General features: G+C 41.7%; 1 protein-coding gene across 1 annotated transcript in view; it reads left to right on the top strand.

Moving 5' to 3' along the window:
- The window catches only part of mgat4b (alpha-1,3-mannosyl-glycoprotein 4-beta-N-acetylglucosaminyltransferase B), a 116628-nt gene that overhangs the window by 41184 nt on the left and 54333 nt on the right, over window positions 1-21111 (top strand). Inside the window, exons 2-3 of the mRNA XM_040042980.1 lie at window positions 17893-18072; window positions 19288-19431. Coding sequence (XP_039898914.1) covers window positions 17893-18072; window positions 19288-19431 — 324 coding nt within the window. The remainder of the gene's footprint in view (window positions 1-17892; window positions 18073-19287; window positions 19432-21111) is intronic.

Genomic DNA, 21111 nt, shown 5'->3' with positions numbered 1-21111 from the left:
ATCAGCATTTATGATGTTAATGGAGTTTGAGAAGCAGCCTGCATGAGGAGGGTATCCGTCTTGGTGATTTTAGAGTTATAACCCTGCTTCTCATCAGTAGGTTAGTCCTTCATGTCAACATGTCAACCCCATCGTGGTTTTCAGACGAGTGGGAAGCAGCTGGCAGGAGAATTAGTGCTTACAAAATCTGAGGCCACGGTTTCCTCTGGGGTGGGGAGTTGGGATTTTGCCCCAGCCGAGGTACACTAAGCACACTGCTCAAAAAAATGAAAGCAACACTTTGTAATCAGAGTATAACATCAGGTCTTTTAAACTTCTGGGATATTGATCGGGTCAGTTAAGTAGCAGAGGAGGGTGTTAATCAGTTTCAGATGTGCTAGATGGGTAACAATGAGACCACCCTCAAAACAGGAATGGTCTCACAGGTGGAGGACACTCATATATTTTCCCTTCTCATATTTCTGGCTATTTTTTCCACTAATTTGCATTTGGCTAGGGTCAGAGATTGGACAGGTAGACCAACTCCTCCAGGATGGCTCCTTGCTGGCAGAAGATTTGCTGTCTCTCAGCAGAGTCTCAAGGGGATGGATGGTTACTGTAGGAGAGCTGGACGGGGCTGTAGAAGGTCCTTGACTCATTACTGGGACTGGTATCTGCTTCTTTGTGCAAGGAGGAGAGGATGAGCGGTGTGAGAGCTACAAAATTACCTCCAGCAGGCCGCTGGTGGGACCCCCCCAGGACACCATCTGTCGTCTCATTAGCAGCATGCTGGTTGATAATTTTCACTCCTAACACATTAGTCAGTCCATATCAGTACAGATATCCAGCATGATTGTTTTAAAATCGTTCCTTGAGTGTATCTCTAAGCTTTCCATTCACCAATCAAAGTGTGGCCATGAACTCTGGGGATGCCTGGGCTCATCCTCATGGTGCACACACCACATGTGAAGTGAAACACAAACAGTCGCCTCTAACAGCCAATGAGACGAAGAGCAATCCACCCGACCTTCATAGCAAAACGTTTTCAGTACTCTCTATGAAGTTTTTCATCACTTTTCTCCAAACCTTCTCCTTTTTTTCGTATCTGATACACAGTGTTGGGAAGGTTACTTTTAAAATGTATTCCACTACAGATTACAGATTACATGCCCCAAAATGTATTTTGTAACGTATTCCGTTACGTTACTCAATGAGAGTAACGTATTCTGAATACTTTGGATTGATATATTGATATATTATCATGCTTTTTTACAACTACATGAATGTACTATTTCTGTGTGATTTATTACTATTACTGAAGGTTACTCACCATACCAATAGCAACTAGATATTTAAATATTAATATAAAATGAGTAACAGCAGGTTGACGTTGGGTAAGGCTTGTGAGTACAAGAAAACAATTATTAGAATACAATGTGTTAAATTTGCTTAGATAAGAGGGTCCAGCTGTAGATGAGAGGAATAAGGAAGGATTTGTCTGTGTGTTATATTTTGGGCTTAGCTGTAGGCCTGAGAGTGTGTGTAATTGTTTAGAGGGAAAGGAATTTATGGACACTGGGGGTCTGCCTGTCATAAAAGGAGACAGGAAGCTACAGTTGGGGATTGCTGATGCTTGTACCTTTAATAAAAACTCATAATTGTTATAAACTTAGAAGTAGGTTTGCAGGAGACTCTCCACCTTAAATGTAAATGTAAGACAACGAGAGGCCAATGGCCAGTGGATGCAGAGTGGGGGTCTCAGTGTTTGTTATATGTTAACTCTGTTTTCTATGTTGTGTAGAGGAATTTGGTGTAGCTTGGGTGAGGAGATTACTTTTATGACCGTCAGGAAGTCACGTACACAGAGACACACACACACAGTGCTTTGACTGTTACACTCACACACCCACATGCACACTCACTCACGTGCACTCACACATGCACACAGGTACGCGCATACAGTCACTCACGTGCACTCACATAGACACACGGGTACGCGCACACACAGACACAGAGTTTGCAGGACACCATGGGGGGTTTTATGGTAGGGTCGCTTCTACAAAACTGTGTTTCACAGACAAAGGAGTGCAGATCTGCAGAGGGACACCGGCCTTGCACGTCTTCCCTTCTAGAAGATGCATGCTTAGCTGAAGATGAATGAAGATGAATAAAGGTTTTGTGAAATGACTACTGAGTCCGGTGCCGTCTCTGGATGCCTCGAGGAATAAAAAAGAACCGGGGTGAAACTGGTTTCGTAACAGGTTGCGCTTTTTGCAGAGATCTCGTACAGAAAACTATTCCGCGCGTATATAAAACAGGTCCGCAGCTCCGAGCCATGGTAAAGGGACCTCTGGCTAATAGTCGGGTTTCGTGTCGGGCTCGTAGCCGAAAACTAGCTTTATTTTGTTGTCTGGGTCAAGTTTGCTAGCGAGAGACAGAGAGAGGTGTTGAAAGGCTGCTCCAACTGAACTTATTGTTTCGGAGGAAAACACGAACACGGTGTAAAGTCGAGTCTTAATAGCTTACTTACAACTGGGCTCGTCAGGCACTCTTCTTGGCTGCAGTGGTTATTATTATATTTACATGCTTCCAGCTCCCGTTTCTGCTCGATGACAACTCGTACTTTTCCTTTCTCTCCCTCCCTCGCGCTCACAGACACATAACGGGTACGGCAGTCCATTCTCCCTGCAGCACGGACTACACTGCCCATGAGGCTATGTTCTTTAGGGCTATGCTTGTAACACTCTCTTATTGCCTTCATATTAGATCATTTTTTGAACAGTAATTTTTAAAAATATTTCTTCTCGTCATTATGAGACGCAAGATTAAGACACGGGCATTTGAGCCTCTTAATGCGTGTTTTGTTTGAGAATTACCAAAAATGGAGAGGGCATAGCCTAACATATGAAACAGGAAAAGACCACAGTGTAATCCATTTATTTCAACAAAGTAACTGTATTCTGAATACCACCTTTTTAAGGGCTAACTGTAACAGAATACAGTTACTCATATTTTGTATTTTAAATACGTAACGGCGGTAGATGTACTCTGTTACTCCCCAACACTGCTGATACACTAAACAGCTTCCCTCGCGCTGCCTCAGTGACAACCTCCTCCATTTCTCATTGCCGGTGGCGACAGTCTCAGCTGTTGTGCATTTGTGGTGAGCGTGAAACGAACATTTAGCTGAAGCTAAAATATTTTTAGCTGTGCAAATCCCAGATTCACCTCCTTTTGTGTCTCCTGGTGCAGATTTGTGTTAGTTCGTCTTAATGTACAGACATTGCAACTGCACCGTGCAAAACCTTCACTTTGGGTTAATGCACCATCAGAGATGTGGCGAGGAGCTCGGGCTTCTCCACTGGGTGAAGTTGTTGCTTCTTTGCATGCCTCCATGGCACCTCCCTCTTTAGGTTTTGCAGGCTAGAATAAACCCCCGAGGGAGAACCAGAACTCGCTAGAGGTTGTGAAGAGATTGGCGCTAAAACAACTTGGCATAACTTTTGACCTATGAATCATGCTAAGCTACTGTGGTGGGGGCCCATAATAAAAATATCCACTTTTTTCACAAACGTCAAACCATATGGCATCTCCATAATCTCACGCTGAAATCACATTTTCCATAGACGGCAGCATCTGTGCAAGGTGTGCTCATTGGAGACTTAAATGGACACCTGATGAGAAGCATGAATTTTCCTTCTTGTTGGTGTAAAATCTGAAAGAGCTCTTTAAAGTCATCCTGACAGAAACACCTGGCTGAGCAGATGGATCCTTTTAAGACTTTGCTTCTGTCTTCTTTCCTCCGTCGGTCTGTCTTTAGAATTGGAGAAAGAAAACAGACGCCGCCTTTGCTTTTGTCATCATTTCAGCGTTTTTGGCTAGTGTGCTAATGCTCCTAACAGCTTTCTGCCTCTTTGTGTCTGCCTGCTCTTTAGTTTCTGATGGTTTTTTTGCTTTTTCAGTTGCTCCATCGTCTTTTTTTTCCCCTTGGCATCGAGCTCTCAGAGTTTCAGTCCGTCTGGCTCGAGTGCTAATGTTCCTACCGGTCCGCTGCTCTGATCTGTGTGAATTAATGGAAGAAAGGAAGAAAAGACCTTTGTTTTGGTTCGTTCTGCTGTTCGAAGCTGACTGTAGTTTCTGTTCACCTCCTCCTGTTTTCCATCACCGCTGCTACAGCCACGATCCTGGGAGATATTTGCTGTTGTTCATAACTAAAGATAAGGTGCGGGATCTTGGCATGAGGTTGACTTTACAGAAGGTGAACCAAGGACAGAGAGAGGGAGACTTCTCACTTTATAAATCTGTGTGAACAGCAGAGGTAGATTGTGGGAGTTGTGTGAAAAATCACAGGCGAGGTGTGAACTTTTAGACTTTGCCTCACTTTACTCAAACTTTCCTCAAAATTTTTATTCAGCTGTGTTCAAATATACAACAGAGCATGTTTGAAAAAGAGGTGTGGTGCCGGTTATTCATGAAACTTTTTCATTTCTGTTTTTGTCATGATGACCAAACAGCTTGTCTGGAGTCACTGTAACATCTGAAATGTGGATTTATTTTCATGCAGAAGGTCACGACGTGGCACGATTTCAGTTTTGTTGTGTGTGTCAGAACAATGAGGCGACTGCTGAATGTTACAGGTGTTACAGGAGTGATACATCTCCTGTTATCAGGCCTGCAGGTATCAGGCTGTTGTTCTCCTGTAACTCATAGTGGACAGAAATTATATTTGGAGTGGCACAAATAATTTGTGTGGCATCAAATTTGACGCAGAACAGCTGATTGTTCTGTAAATAGTTTGAAATGTTTATTTAAAACTGCCTTGGCTGCATTTTAAAAAAAAATAGCTGCAAAAAACTTTGTTGTTTGCCAAACTGAGTTACTTTTTTGAAGAAGTAACTATATAATTAATTGCTCAGCATTGGTCATTATATACTATATTTTGCAGACAGAGAGTTACAGGACTCTCTCCCAGACCACAGATGTCAGAGCTTTATAAAAAAAAAAAAGAAGAAGAAAAAAGTAAATTGTGTTTTCGAAATTGGAGTTCAAGTTATTTTTACTTCCAATAGTGTTAACATACTACACAGGTCAATGACTAGATTTTTTTAAATTTTCATTGTAAGTGGGCTAAAGCAGTTAATTAAAAGTAGTCTAACATAAATGTAAATCCTGTAATTTGATTATTTTAATAAACCATGTAACTTGGATGGATTAGATGCCGGCGTGACCACAGTGCACACGTCTGATGTCGCTCACAGTGATCCAAGGGACCGCTCAGGGAGTTTGTGTGTTCGCTCAGACACATGAAAAATTAGAGGGAACATTGCTCACCACTATCTCCCCCTTGTAGCAATGCCACGCAATTACATCCCTAACTTTAAATGAAAGTGCAATACCACCATAAAATAAGACCTTTTACATCAAAAAACAATTTACAAAAAAATTACAATTGTGACCATACACTTGTGGGCGTCACACAAACGTAGGGGGCTGTCTCACACACTAAGGTATGTTAACGTGAACACTGCAAGTGGCCAATCAAATTGTTGTGATGTCATAGTTTTGCAACATGGAACTCGGATTTGTTGGAGGCACGAGTAATTGTATTCGGACCGTATTTGAATGCTCTGTATGCTAAGTTATCAGCTAATGCTAATGCAGCAGCTGTCAGTCAAGAGGCCACGCCCCTAATAATGCAAACTTTAAGTGTTAATACAATTTAAAAAGGCAAGCTGCAAAATAAATTCACCACCTATACAGCTCCTATGAAGGGGGAAACTATTTATAGCAACGAAAACAGTTTTTGTATCAGGCTGCAAACATGTTTATTTCTACTGTAAAATTTCTTCTATGGGGACTGACTCACTGCTGCAGCCTCTAGTGGACATTAGAGGAACTGCAGGTTTTGCTTAAAGAGCTCTTTATCTGGCAGACTAATGAACCATCTTAGAACCCGAGCTCCAGTTCCAGCAAGGGAAGTTAAGTTTGGTTTTATTGAACAGGGATTATCAAGTCAAACACAGTCTGTGGATGCAGGTTGATAACCAAGCTAGCTAGCGTTAGCTGATAACTGCATTTTGGGGCCTTAGTGGTTAATGTTTGAGCAAAGCTTCAAGCTGATGAGATGAAATATGAGTAGTTTCTATGTTGCTTGTGTAAAATGAATCACTCATTCTCTCCTGAGACCACCCCCACACACACACACACACACACATTCACTCTAAAGCTGGCGGTTGGATGATGTCATTATTTTGATGCTCCAGCCTTGACTTGCCAAGTGTGTTAACATTCCTCACATACTTTCCTGCTTGTGTGTATGTGTGTTTGTGTGTGAGAGAGAGAGTGTGGAGGGGGATAATTGACTTCCTGTGACACTGCCTGACTGAAAATCACAGGTTGACACCTGTTTATTCTCGCTGACGCATTCCAGCTGTTTCTTCTTCTGTTCACTCGGAAAAGGAGGTGGAGGGCCTTTACACAACAACACAAACACAGATACACACAACAACACAAACACATGTATATATGTATATATGGACTTCCAAAGATCCACAAAGACCCACTCAGACCTACTGTTAGCAGTTAAACTCATCCTACAACAGCATTTCCATCCACCTCGCCAATGTCCTAGCTCCCCTCGTGGGGAACACACCCCATCACAAAACTCCACTGGCTTCCGCAACAAGGTCCAGGAACTTACCCTGGATCCAGATGAAATCAAAGTGTCCTTTGGTGTGGTCTCACTCTTCACTTGCATATTTGTAACCGAAGCAGTAGAGACTACACAGTCAACACAAACACATGCCTTCCCCTGTAAGAGCACATGGATTACTGCAGTTTACTCCAAACACAAACGCAGTGACGAGGCACGAATGGCAGAGGTTCAGAGAGTGAGCCGGGGCTTCGGTGCATTCAGCTTGATTTGGAATTAAAGCTCAGTTTGGCTGAGTGTAAGTGCCGCTGATGGATTATTAAGTCTGCGCGTTATTTTTGTCCGACAAACAGGACTACACTAAGGACGGGGAGGTTAGCTTGGATCTTCCAGTGAAGTCTGACGTGATGGAGCTGTTATTAAAAGTCAAACAGCATGACACTGATCTGCTCTCAGTTTGAAGCATCTCTCATAAACTCACATATTTAGGTTTATTCCCCGCGGTCGGGCCGTTCTCGGGTGTTTGCTTCAGCCTGTTCTCATCTCCAGAGTGTCACTTGGCACCATCTTGTCCTAATGGCGGCGAACCTCATGGCACAGTCACTCCCAACTCGTCATTTATCAACAAACATGGTCACTGTTGCAGTGCCGCTGTAACGCTAAAGCTGCAATAAGGCAGTTTACAGGGAGTGCAGAATTATTAGGCAAATGAGTATTTTGTCCACATCATCCTCTTCATGCATGTTGTCTTACTCCAAGCTGTATAGGCTCGAAAGCCTACTACCAATTAAGCATATTAGGTGATGTGCATCTCTGTAATGAGAAGGGGTGTGGTCTAATGACATCAACACCCTATATCAGGTGTGCATAATTATTAGGCAACGTCCTTTCCTTTGGCAAAATGGGTCAAAAGAAGGACTTGACAGGCTCAGAAAAGTCAAAAATAGTGAGATATCTTGCAGAGGGATGCAGCAGTCTCAAAATTGCAAAGCTTCTGAAGCGTGATCATCGAACAATCAAGCGTTTCATTCAAAATAGTCAACAGGGTCGCAAGAAGCGTGTGGAAAAACCAAGGTGCAAAATAACTGCCCATGAACTGAGAAAAGTCAAGCGTGCAGCTGCCAAGATGCCACTTGCCACCAGTTTGGCCATATTTCAGAGCTGCAACATCACTGGAGTGCCCAAAAGCACAAGGTGTGCAATACTCAGAGACATGGCCAAGGTAAGAAAGGCTGAAAGACGACCACCACTGAACAAGACACACAAGCTGAAACGTCAAGACTGGGCCAAGAAATATCTCAAGACTGATTTTTCTAAGGTTTTATGGTACTGATGAAATGAGAGTGAGTCTTGATGGGCCAGATGGATGGGCCCGTGGCTGGATTGGTAAAGGGCAGAGAGCTCCAGTCCGACTCAGACGCCAGCAAGGTGGGGGTTGAGTACTGGTTTGGGCTGGTATCATCAAAGATGAGCTTGTGGGGCCTTTTCAGGTTGAGGATGGAGTCAAGCTCAACTCCCAGTCCTACTGCCAGTTTCTGGAAGACACCTTCTTCAAGCAGTGGTACAGGAAGAAGTCTGCATCCTTCAAGAAAAACATGATTTTCATGCAGGACAATGCTCCATCACACGCGTCCAAGTACTCCACAGCGTGTCTGGCAAGAAAGGGTATAAAAGAAGAAAAACTAATGACATGGCCACCTTGTTCACCTGATCTGAACCCCATTGAGAACCTGTGGTCCATCATCAAATGTGAGATTTACAAGGAGGGAAAACAGTACACCTCTGTGAACAGTGTCTGGGAGGCTGTGGTTGCTGCTGCACGCAATGTTGATGGTGAACAGATCAAAACACTGACAGAATCCATGGATGGCAGGCTTTTGAGTGTCCTTGCAAAGAAAGGTGGCTATATTGGTCGCTGATTTGTTTTTGTTTTGTTTTTGAATGTCAGAAATGTATATTTGTGAATGTGGAGATGTTATATTGGTTTCACTGGTAAAAATAAATAATTGAAATGGGTATATATTTGTTTTTTGTTAAGTTGCCTAATAATTATGCACAGTAATAGTCACCTGCACACACAGATATCCCCCTAAAATAGCTAAAACTAAAAACAAACTAAAAACTACTTCCAAAAACATTCAGCTTTGATATTAATGAGTTTTTTGGGTTCATTGAGAACATGGTTGTTGTTCAATAATAAAATTATTCCTCAAAAATACAACTTGCCTAATAATTCTGCACTCCCTGTATATTGCGAGCGTGGTATTTGTGGCCCCACGGCTGGGTGGCTCTGTGGGAATGACCTCGGAGCTCCTGATGATGGCTGCTCCAGTCGGACAGTTATGTTCACATGAATGTAAAGGACATTGTTTTTCTCCTGCATTCAGGGTTATTTGTCCTTGAAGCATTCTGTGTGCATGTGCGTGATTTTTTTTGCTCTCCGAGCTGCTCAGTGGTTTTGTCGATAATGAACTGCCATCACGCCGCTCTGGGACCACGACCCTGCCATCACATTGGGCTCACTCAGCAGCTTTATTTCCTTCCCTCCTCTTCTTTTTCTAATAAACACATCAGTCTGACTCAGAAGGCAAATCACCGAGCGCCACTTTCCTGTCAGCCGTCCTTCGTGTCCTGTTGACATCCCGTTCGACATTTTGGGGGTCCAACGGGTCCATTCTGTGTGTCAGAGTGTTATTTGGAGAAGTGCTCTTCCTGTTTCATCTCTTCCACCTGACTTTCTTCCTGTTGGAATAATAATAATGTGTTCATCGTATATGAAGGGCTAATAACTGTTAATTTGGTTCAAATGATGGGAACTGCAGAGACAGCTGACGGTTGTATTCCCTCATTTATCACTCGCTGATTAAACACCATCTGCTGGGGGGTGAGGATGGAGAGAGGAAGACGAGGGGCCAGTGGGCCGGAAGACCCTTCATTAGGGACCTCGTTAAAAAGTGCCAGACCAATCTGTCCGCGATGCTCAGCCATGTGAACGCATCGCCCAGTTTCTCTCTGTGAGCACGACACGAGACCGAACACTCACTGAAAAATAAAAACTTTATTAGCAGTCCTCAGCCGTCTCCACTTCATAACATGAAAGCAGCGGGAGTGACCGTAAAAGCTCAGCTGAAACACATTAATCAGTAAAAACAACTTTTAATGTTTAACCCTGCATGTGAGGCTTTCTGTTTCTGTAACACTCCATCACACAGGTCCTGTTTTTCCCCGTTTCTTGGATGCCCGCATCAGAAATGTCCTAAAAAACACAAACTGCCGCTATTAAGTTTCAAATGACAGGAAATTTCCAAGAAGGTCCTGCACAGTCTGGCATTTAAAAGGGGAAAGGAGCACGAGTTGGTGCATGAACTGTTAAAAGTTAATTTGATTTTGAGGTTTGGAAGTGGACGTATGTCAGGGTGACTTCTGAGTGGGTCAAGCTTTACAGCACAGAATAGAAGAAGAGAAAGCGAAGTAAAAAAAGCTAAGTGCAAAAAAAAAAGGTCTTTTCTTCAGGACCTGAACAGAGTCGATAGGTTTTGTTGTTCTGCACATCATTTTAAATCAGACGGTCGAGATGTGCCCGAAGGGCAGTCAGCTTTAATTCAACGGGTTCAACAGAAATGAATTTCAGCCATTGTTATATTTTTATATACAGCAATTGGATGATTGACTGACTGGCAGTTTCATGGCCAAGCGAGGCCTGTTCCCTCATTATTTTGTAGCAAACCAAACAAAATAAACCCATTAGAGACTGAGAGCAATCTGGTTCTTTTATTCATAGGAACAAATTCACTGCAACACCAAAAGACCAGAAGGTCCACAGACGACAACCGAAGTGCATGATGACAGAATTATTTCCATGGTTCAGAGAAACAACTTTACAACATCTAACCAAGTTGACAGCACTCTCGAGGAGGGAGGCGAGTCGTCATCAAAATCTGCAATCATAACTGTAAATCCAGAGCGCTCACAGCAAGGTGCAAGCGCTGGTTGCACTCAAGGAGAAGAAATCCAGCTTCTTCTTCAGACTCATAAAGCTGACTTTAACTAATTTAATTACATGTAAATATAAGAGTGAAATTTTAAACTAATCTGGTCAACTGAAATTATTTGATTGGTATAAATTTAGTTTACACCAAGCAAATTGTCTTTAATGATTAATTATCTCAATAAATAAACCTTTGTTTTTATACATTTCAGTTGCATTTTGCTCAGAATGATTGAATTACTGAATCCTGGACTTAGACGTTAGAGGAGCTGCAGGTTTAGCAACCTAAACGTTGGCTTCGTTTTTCAGCCTCAGGTCGTTGCTGGATTGGGGATTACGGGGCTGAAGCACATATTTTAACTACACGAACACACCGCAGGGCACCGTGTTAGTGTCACATTTTTTGACATTTTGTCAGCTGTTATCTTCTCTTAAACGTGTAAAAAAACTATAAAATAATCCTTGTTTCTGTGATGATGGAACCTACTTATATTTATAGGAGTGTTTAAACCTCAGAACCTAAGAACACACGTTTAAACACATACAGGTCTGTATAGATCCGGGTCTGATAAATGTCAGACTGATGATTGGCATTTAATGTATTGATTGATCAGTGAGGAACAGCTGAACTGATTTTTAGTCCTCGTCCTTCTTCCTGTTCGCTAAAAGAACCACAAGGCCATTAACTGTGAGTCATCCTGAGTGTGTGTGTGTGTGTGTGTGTGTGTGTGTGTATAGGGTAATCTCATTACCTGTGATCGGTGGCTTTTATACTATTACACACACACACACACACACACACACACACACACACACACACACACACACACACACACACATTACTACAGTATGACTCAACCTGTCTGCCCTCCACACTCTGCTCAGAATTGTGTGTGTTGTGGTATTACAGTGTGCAGGATTACTGTGTATTAGTGATGTTTGATGTTTATCCTAGGGGTGGGTTTTTATAATCGATTTATCGGTTAAAATCGATTCTGGCTTGGATAACGAAAAAATCGATTCATTAAAATCCTGAATTGATTTTTTAATATAAATTTATTTTGCCCGAAATGCCAGAATCTCAGGTGAAATCTCACAAACTTTCAACAACCACCAAACAGCTAAGACAGTAAATGAGAGCAGGAACACGGATTCTGCACAAAGACTTAAACACACAGCGCGACCCGCGGATCAGAATCAGTTAGATGTCGCCTTTCTCACAGTCGGGGCTGAAAGCCGACAGCTCGCTGATTCTGATCTGTCGGCGGGTCCGCGCTTTGTGTTCACGCCCTTTATGCGCTGTTTCTAAAGGTGTTAGTTTGATCTCTCTCCAAACAATATTGACCGAACCAGCAGCAAAAGAAGATCCAAACTACGCTTCACATAAACATCGTCATGTATTCATCTCTGACTCTTACTGTTTTGCTTCCACCACGATGCACAGCTCTCTCTCTCTCTCTCTCTCTCTCTGTACTTCAAGAACAGTTTCCCGTCTAAAAATCTGTTTTCTTCATTATTCGCTTGCTTGTTACGCACAAGTCTACCGTTGTTTACGGCGCTGTCGGCCGACGTTTTTTTTTTTTTGTTTTGTTTTATATACTTCCAAAAAGAAAACCTAATTTCTGCCGTTCAATACTGAACAAATTCAAACTTTTTAAAATTATGCAAAATGCAAAACGCTTAGCCGTGAGTCTCTATAAATAATAAAACCGCTGTAACTTCAGAGGTAATGTTCATGTGTTGATTAATGGTTTTCTTTTGTTTTTGATGTACTGCAGAATATTTTTATAAAATCCCAGGCCAGGAAAATCGGCTTCATGTTTTTCTGTGTTTTATCTTTAGCTACTTTGACACAAAGGCCTCTGCTGTGATGCTCACACCTTTGATAAAGTCTTGCGTGTGTCAGCTTCCTTTTAATAGATACAAAAATATGTAAATGTACTGATCTGAATTATAATATTTCTGACTGTCAAAATTTCCCAGATTCAAATCGAAGTGAATCGAATTGAATCGAATTAAATCGAATTGTGGATCGAATCGATTCGGGACCTTGTGAATCGGAATTGAATCGATTCTAGAAATCAGTGACGATACCCAGCCCTAGTTTATCCATCTCTCTGTGCATGTTCTTGTGTTACTAAAGTTGTGGGTACAGAAATCACATTGTGGGGAATCGGTGTGGTACTCGTAATGCAGGTTTTTCAGTTTTAGGCTTAAAAATTAAATAGAGGGAAAAAGTGTGAACATCTACTTGTACATATATGTTTGTGAGGACACGTGGGAGTTTTGGGACCTTTCGCATGAGGACGTGTGCAAAGTGGGGACATTTTCAGGCTATTGCAGTGTTCAGACTAGTGCCTCCGTGTTGTTTCCTGTTATTGATCTTTTTGCATTGATTAATTACTGAAAGAAAACAAGCACACAAATGACATCAGTCACTGGAGAGGAGGAGGGGGTCAAAGGTGAGACGTGAATGTCCCATGTCCCGAGTTTTGTGCCTCATTAATTCAACTTTGTTTGCTGGATGTAACCAGATGATAAACCTCTGATATCTATGTATGCTGTTCTTATTAAATTCACGCCTCAGTTCTTCAACAGACCAAACGTCATCATAATTTTGAAGAATTTTGACTATACAGATGTTTAAAGGACAACATCTGTATGCTTCAACCTTTGGATGGAGCATCTGCTCTTCCACTGGTTCCCCCATATTAGACAATACTGAGACGGAGAGTCTGGCTGCTTTTATATGTTTCACATTTATCCAGCAAAGAATGGCTTTATATATGGCACATCATAATAACATGTATTCATGTGCTTTACAGTTGGATTAGCAGTCTACTTTTTTGGGTTTTGTACCATGTTGTAATATACATACATGGGAAGAGGTAGTTTTAAAACACAAGATTGCATAATAATAATAATAATAATGGATTGGATTTATATAGCGCTTTTCAAGGCACCCAAAGCGCTTTACAATGCCACTATTCATTCACTCTCACATTCACACACTGGTGGAGGCAAGCTACGGTTGTAGCCACAGCTGCCCTGGGGCAGACTGACAGAAGCCAGGCTGCCATATCGCGCCATCGGCCCCTCTGGCCAACACCAGTAGGCGGTAAAGTGTCTTCCCCACAACGACCAGGACACGGGCGACCTTCCGGTTACAGATACGCTTCCCAACCCCCTGACCCACGGTCGCCCCGTGATGAGTGCAGTCTCTGTTTCCAGTAGCTGCCAGCCAGTATCTAGGCCCGTGTGACTGAGGCATCACTGGTATGCTTGATCTGCACCTGGACTTTCCTAAAAAACTGAGCTGAAGCTCACCTACTTTCATTTCTTTTTCACGTTTGCCATTTTTAAAGCCATTAAGCTGCTTTCTATTATATTTTTACTATTGTTGGTAGGACTCAGAGTTGCCCGTGTAGCTTAAAGTTAGGCTAAAAAGGCTAACAGATTATTTCCCCTCACTTTACACTTGTTGTTTTCATGGCAATAAAAGTAAACAATGAATAAATAAATTAATTAATAAGTGATGAATTACTGTAGGTTTAATAAACACAGTGACAACATCCAGCTAGACCACCGCATTGTCCTGACATGTCGTGAAAGATTTAATTTACAGCTGTTTGTAGTGTTGAGGTTTGAGTCTGTGTCACCTGCATTGTGCGATCTGTATCCACACAGATTGTTTGGGTTTAAAATGTCTCTTCTGATAGTAAGACGGCGATAGAGTTTACTGTACTGTTTAATTTAACCATTTACACAAAAATATAAACTCTTTTAATAACTGAGCCTTTTTTTGGTGTTTACTGTCGGCTCTAACAAACTCCCGGTCTATGCTAATAGCGCCCGGAAAATATTTCTCAAAATTTCTACAGTTATTAAATATTACGAAGGATGTGAAACCACTGCTGGAACAAAAACCTTCGCAGAAACACAGTTTCACTGTTTAACAGACCAACTGCTGCAGGAAGAAGATTATTTCATCAGCGCAGATAAATAACTGGGCAGCAGCATCATTAAAAACTCATCAGCGAGGAGTGTGTGTGTGTGCGCGCTCATAAATTCACTGCAGTTATCAGCCAAACAGATGTGACCATTGTTCTCATTAATGAGGGTTTACAGGAATAATTACAGCAAAATGAGGCGCTTTCTGAGTGATTTTACTCTCCGGCTATTAAAGTTCAGCTGACAGACAAACTGCAGCACAGCTCTGGTTAGCGTTCGTCCAGACCCGTCTGGTAAAAAGTTGTGAGGTCTGAAGTGTCGGCTGTAAACACTTCCTGACCCGTATCACCAAGTTTCATTTCTTCATTACTCTACAGGGAGCTTGAAGTGCTCGGGGCTTGTTAAGCTTGGGCGGGTTGAGCTTTGGGGTCAGGAAATTTGAACCATTAAAAATCAGGTGTTGCTGAATCCCTCGGATCAAGCTGATCTGAGACCGAACGAAGGCCAGCACTCAGAGAACACTCAGGGCTTTCTGTGCATGAGTCTGTTTATCCTGTGAAGCGTGGTTACCACAGTAGTATCCACATGGTGTACTCATGACAGCGTTAGCTCCTCTAAGCTGGTCGGGGTTGTGGACAGATGTGGACCTTGTTTCCATGGAGAGAAGAGGGTCAGTCGGACAGACTTTGGTTTTTAATTTGGACACTAATTTGATGCCTAAATGTTTGTGAACAGATGTTCACAAAGACAGACGTATTAGTGGAGCCTGTTTATTAAATATAAACATTTTAAGCCACTTACATTTATCTGAGTAAGTCAAGACGTTTGGAGCGAGAGATCGGGATTTTGAGTTTCCTGCTGATTTTGTTTTTCTTTGATCTTCTTCTCTCTAAATCAAAAAAATCAATTGTAATTGAATAATAATTAAACAATTTAAAATGATTGAACACAAACTTTCTCTTACTATCCAATAATACCAACATCAGCAAAGATTTCAATTTTAAATAGTTTTTTTTACCAAAACAGAAAAAAAATATAATAAAATAATACATTTTATTTATAGGCACCTTTAAAGACCCTCAAGGTCACCTTATAATAGTACACAAAGTAGAATAAATAAATAAAAACATAAGGTAAATGGAAAAAAAAAACAAGCATGAAAGTATAAAAGCTGAACAAGGTAAAAAATAGACTAAGACAGAATCAGGAGACAAAACTGAAAGAATAGAAAAAAGGGAAAATAATTTAGTGTGTTTTAAACTGAAGCAAATGCTCAGGTTCATATTAGCAAGCAAGCAATTTATTTATATAGCACTTTCAGTCAACTCCCAGCTGAAAGCAAAGTGCTGTACACTTGACAAAAGACTTAGATTAAAACAATAAAATCGGCACATTAGATTAAATTAAAGCAGTAAAATCAGGGTCAAACTGTGTCATAAGCCAAGGAATAAAAAAAAAACATTAAAACGATAAAAGTGATATTCAGGTGAATGGAGGAGACGAGCAACAGCTGAGTAAAACCACACCTAATCATAAACTAGTCCTAACTGCTGCGACTGATGGTTTGGAACAAACGTCATGAACTGAAAATGTTAACGAGAGGAAGTACGGCTGAGTTTGTCGATGTTATCTCGTGTTTGACGTTTGAGGTGGAGGTTTTTTCTGTTTCTATATTTGTGTTTCTAGATTTAAAATAATAAAAACAGAATAAAATGAAGCTTTTTGTGAAGAGCGAGCGCCTCTTCCTCCAGAATAATTAGTCACGTGAACCCTGTGGGCGTGTCAGGAAGTACGTGAGCTCTTTCTCTTCATGCAGTTTTCCTTTTTGTTGATTCTTTGGCGATAAAATGATGAATAAAAAACTGATAAGATTAACATAGAAAAGTGTCTCCTGTAAAACAAAACAAAACAAAAATAGGAACAGGTGACACTTTGTGTGAAGCTTTTTCAAAATAACAGCGTGTCTCTCTCTGTAGACGAGGTAAGCGCACCGACCGCCCTCCGTCTTCTGTATATCAAATTCAGTAAAACTGTTAAATTAAAATGTGTAAAGCTCATTATCTGCAGGCTCAGGCTGAGAAAAGTTGAGGCCAAGCTGTTCATGTTGACACTTCTTATTTTTGGAGTCTCAGTCGGATGTATTACAGCTGGAGGGCTGAACAAAGTGAACGGGGACGTCTGCGTGTGAGCCCAAAAGGGATTAGTGCAGATTTACCTCCACATAGCATTAACTCAGCGAGGGATGATGGCAGGATGATGGACGGCCGGATGCTATTTGCTGCGGCAGATGAAGGATTTAGCTTTTTATTTCCATGTTTTTACCCAGATTATGTCCTTTTTTCCCTCCTACCTGTTGATGATGACGATCTGGCACAGTCCTATACGCTCTGTCTGCCTTCAGAGTAATCCCATGAAGCCTCAGTCTGTCTCTGTTTTCCTGTCTGCCTCTCAGCGCTGACGGAGAATATGCACAAGTGTAATAAAACAGCGACATGCGCCCATTAATAAACCTGTATTGATTTTACTTCTTGTGTTTGCACACGGCTTGAGTCAGATTACAGCTTCATTATAGACACAGGACTAAAATTGAAATATATCCTGTAAAAGAACAATGCAGAAAAATACTCCACAGCAAGTACAAGTTTACCTGATGTTTGTCCAATCTGGCAGAAAAAAGCATCATTCCATTGTTAGCCCTGCAGACCCTGAACTTTCTTTAAATTTGGAATAGATGGTTTTGTATAACGCAAGAATTCTCAAACTTCCATCAAAATATCCAGTAGGATGAAATTATGAACACTTGGTCAGCTTTACTGTAAAAGCAAAATGAGGGCCGACTCAGTTTGGAGGTTGAAGTGGCCGTTTGAGAAACTGCAGGTTTCGGCACCTTTCAGTCAACTTCATGGTCAATCCTGCAGGACATCATGCTTCCACCTGACCCACAGTGTGCAATATAAACATTTAAAAAGCCGATTGTAAGTCTTCGTACATACCGTGCAAGCGAGATATCATTATTTGCTTCGTCGTTAGCTTTATTTTTTTGGTCCTGGATGTTAATGGTTGTTTGTGACCGTGTTTGGTCAGATGTTGAGTTTGAGATGTTGATCTCTGATGCCCACATGTCAACGTTTCACTACATCAATGGTGTGAGTTTGGACGGACAGACTTAAACTGCTTTTACTGCAATTTATTGTTTTTTCAAAGAAAGGCATCAAGTGGATTCTTGCTTTTGCTGTTTGTGGGACTTTTTTTCTTTTTTATTACATGAGTTCACCTGAACACATGTAATAACCTCGTCCCCTCCTCTCCTCTTCATCTGCAGGAGATGTGGTTGATATCTACCAGAGGGAGTTCTTGGCGCTGAGGGAGCGCCTCCACTCGGCCGAGCAGGAGAACCTGCGGCGCTCCAAAGAGCTGAACCTGGTCCTGGAGGAGATCAAGAGGGCAATCGCCGAGAAGCAGGCGCTCAGAGACATCAACCGCACCTGGAGCAGCCTCTCGGGTCAGTTTTGATCAGCTGTAAAACAGCCTGTTTCATTTTAAGCATTCTTATCAATAAATTGCATGACTTTTGTCTCACTCCCATTTCTTCTTGTTGCATGTTGAAAATCTACTTGGAACTTTGTTAAGTTCCAACCACGCAAAATATGATTTTTTGCCATTTTTCAAGTGGTCTTAAACTTTTGATCGGGACTGTGTTTTATATCTTGAATTTGCCTTTTCCCATCATCGTACTCACATCTACAGCTATTTTAGTGCTGTCATTTTTTCCTTTATCTTTACACTTTATTTGATTTTGAAGGTCGTTTCACACGAGTTCTGATTAAAGTGTTGTTCCTTCAGTCGACCAATAAAAATCAAAAGCTGACCTGATTAAATTTGTGATACTGACTTCTCTTTTAAACAGTCTCGACCTTCTGGGGTGTCAAACTCATTCTACTTCACAACTGAACCATTAAACCTACTGCAGCTTTTAAGAAAACACCTTACAAATGTTCCCTTTTCTTGGTATAAAGAAGTTTCAGTACATTTTTAAAATATCTTAATTATTTATTTTAAAAATATGCTGAGATGTCTCAAGGAAAATATAAAGTTTTAACAATATCTCATTACCAGTTTGCTTTCCTTACAAAGAAACACTGCAGTCATACACTGTCTGAGGTCTGCCATTGATGGCGAGGGTTAAGTAGCGCCACTTTTAGGGGTTTGGGTGAAACACTTTAAGTCCTGTGTCATACCTTTCACAGTGTTGGGATAGACTGCGCTGGTAAACTGCACAGTCGGCTCCAGCGACACACCTCTCATCTCTCATGATCTGGAAAGCGATTTTTGTTCGACCCCACATTTAAAATAAATCAGGTGCCCTTGAGACCTGAAGTCATGCAGTCACTCAGCGTGCAGCGTTTCTGTCCTCGTCTCGCTGCCACGAAGCAAAAACTGAATAATGTGCTCAGTCAGAAGATGTGAAGAATCATCTGTAATCCATTTAAACTGATCTGTTTTATCTGCTGTAATTTACTCTGTGTGTGTTCAGAGGAGATAAAGCTGAATCTGATCTGTTAGCGTGCTCAGTTTACTCCGACTTCACTCGTCCGACTGCGAGCGTGTTTCTAAGTACTTTATATGAAAGTGTGATTCAGCCGGTTTAAGCTGGCGGCGGGGAGACCTGAATAAACGTGACCTGATCTCTCCTGGTTTGGCCTCTGTGTGTCTGCAGAGGAGACGAGGCTGAAGCTGTGGAACGTGAGCAGCAGTAAAAACGTGCTGCAGCTTCCCTCCATCTTCCATCATCTTCCTCACCTGCTGAACAGAGAGGACAGCCTACAGCCCGCCGTGCACCTGGGACAGGGACGCACTGGAGGTAAAATCCATCACACCTTTTTCTAAGCACACCTGCATGGAGTTTGTTTGATTTAATAATCTTCACAGCCTGCAAATAGCCTGCTTTCTTGGAAGAAGATTTTAATTTTGTTGAAAAAAGATTTTAAATCTTTAGAAACTTTGAGGTTAAATAAAGGCAAGATCTTGTTTTATATAAAAAGATCTAAAGTTAATATTACAGAGCCTAAAATTAAGCCTTATATAAAGGTACATAGGCATAAGTCTAATGGATCTCAGTCTTTTTGGTAAAACTGTCTTAGCCTTCTTATGGCCAAGGGGTCCTGGCTGAACCAACAGCCCAGGCACTGTGCTCCTCTCCTGGGGCAGCAGCTCACCGAGGCCCCCTTATAAACCCAACATCCTCTGGCGAATAAATACAGAGCTGTGATCAAACAGGCTGACCAAGGTCACTCCTGATGTGTGTGTGTGTTGCCTGTGTGCGTGTTTGTGTGTGTGTGTCAAGCCTAATTTATTTTTAAAGCTTTTTTTTCTGCTTAGTAAACCATTTTCTGACAACTCTGCTTTACACAGACGACATAAATACAGATAAAACCACAGAGAACAAACACATCAGAAAATGGAAGATATTTCTGTGTGTGTGTGTGCGTGTGTGTGTGTGTGTGTGTGTGCGTGCGTGCGCACAAGCAGTCAGATAAATTTATGATGCCCTGACTAAAACGGGTTAGTCGTGTGGAAAGTGCTTTATGGTGCAGCAGAGGACAGAGATAACCACCAAGAAAAGAAACACAGCAAGGAAATTATATATATTTATTTGTGTGTGTGTGTGTGTGTGTGTGTGTGTGTGAGAGAGACACAAATCTGATTTATATGTTAAAGCTTTGAAACAAAACAGGATCAGCACGAAGTGTTTTCTTTTTCTGAAGCATCAAGGGGAGGAAAACATATTAAACTAAAACTGAAAGACTTAAATGTACAGAAATATGGCCTGTGTGTGTGTGTGTGTGTGAGTGCCTGTGTGTGTGAGTGCCTGTGTGTGTGAGTGCCTGTGTGTGTGAGTGCCTGCGTGTGTGAGTGTGTGTGAGTGCCTGTGTGTGTGAGTGCCTGCGTGTGTGTGTGTGTGTGTGTGTGTGTGTGTGTGCCTGTGTGTGTGCCTGTGTGTGTGCCTGCGTGTGTGGTGTGTGTGTGTGCCTGTGTGTGTGTGTGTGCGTGTGTGTGTGTGTGTGTGTGCCTGCGTGTGTGTGTGTGTGTGTGTGTGTGTGAGTGCCTGTGTGTGTGTGTGTGAGTGCCTGTGTGTGTGTGTGTGTGTGTGTGTGTGCCTGCGTGTGTGTGTCCTTGTCTAGTCTTTTTTGATGAAGTTTCTTTCTTCTTTCTTTCTTATGTTCAACACAGATGTAATGAACATAAGAAACCTCCTGAACATCTTTTAATTTGAAATGGCTTAACAGGAAGTATATATAGCCCTATCCAATATATTTGGCCTGGCTCTGTGTATTTGTTGGTAACACTGAAAATTTCCCAGGCTCTTGGAATGGAAATATTCTCCACTCCTACAGTCCTTGAACTACCTGTGTGTTTCCTAGAAATGTTTTTCATTGTGAAATGTCAGTCTACTCACTGTCTCTGTCTATTTCCTCTGAATATTTATGTTTAACCAGTCTCTCTTCCTAAGACTCTTTCACATCCAGGCTCTGTGTACATA

This window comes from Simochromis diagramma, unplaced genomic scaffold (assembly GCF_900408965.1).
Source record: "Simochromis diagramma unplaced genomic scaffold, fSimDia1.1 OVJJ01000433.1, whole genome shotgun sequence".
In the NCBI taxonomy this organism is placed as follows: Eukaryota; Metazoa; Chordata; class Actinopteri; order Cichliformes; family Cichlidae; genus Simochromis; species Simochromis diagramma.
The sequence above is the reverse complement of the archived record's forward strand: the minus strand, read 5'-3'. Positions and strand labels throughout refer to the sequence as shown.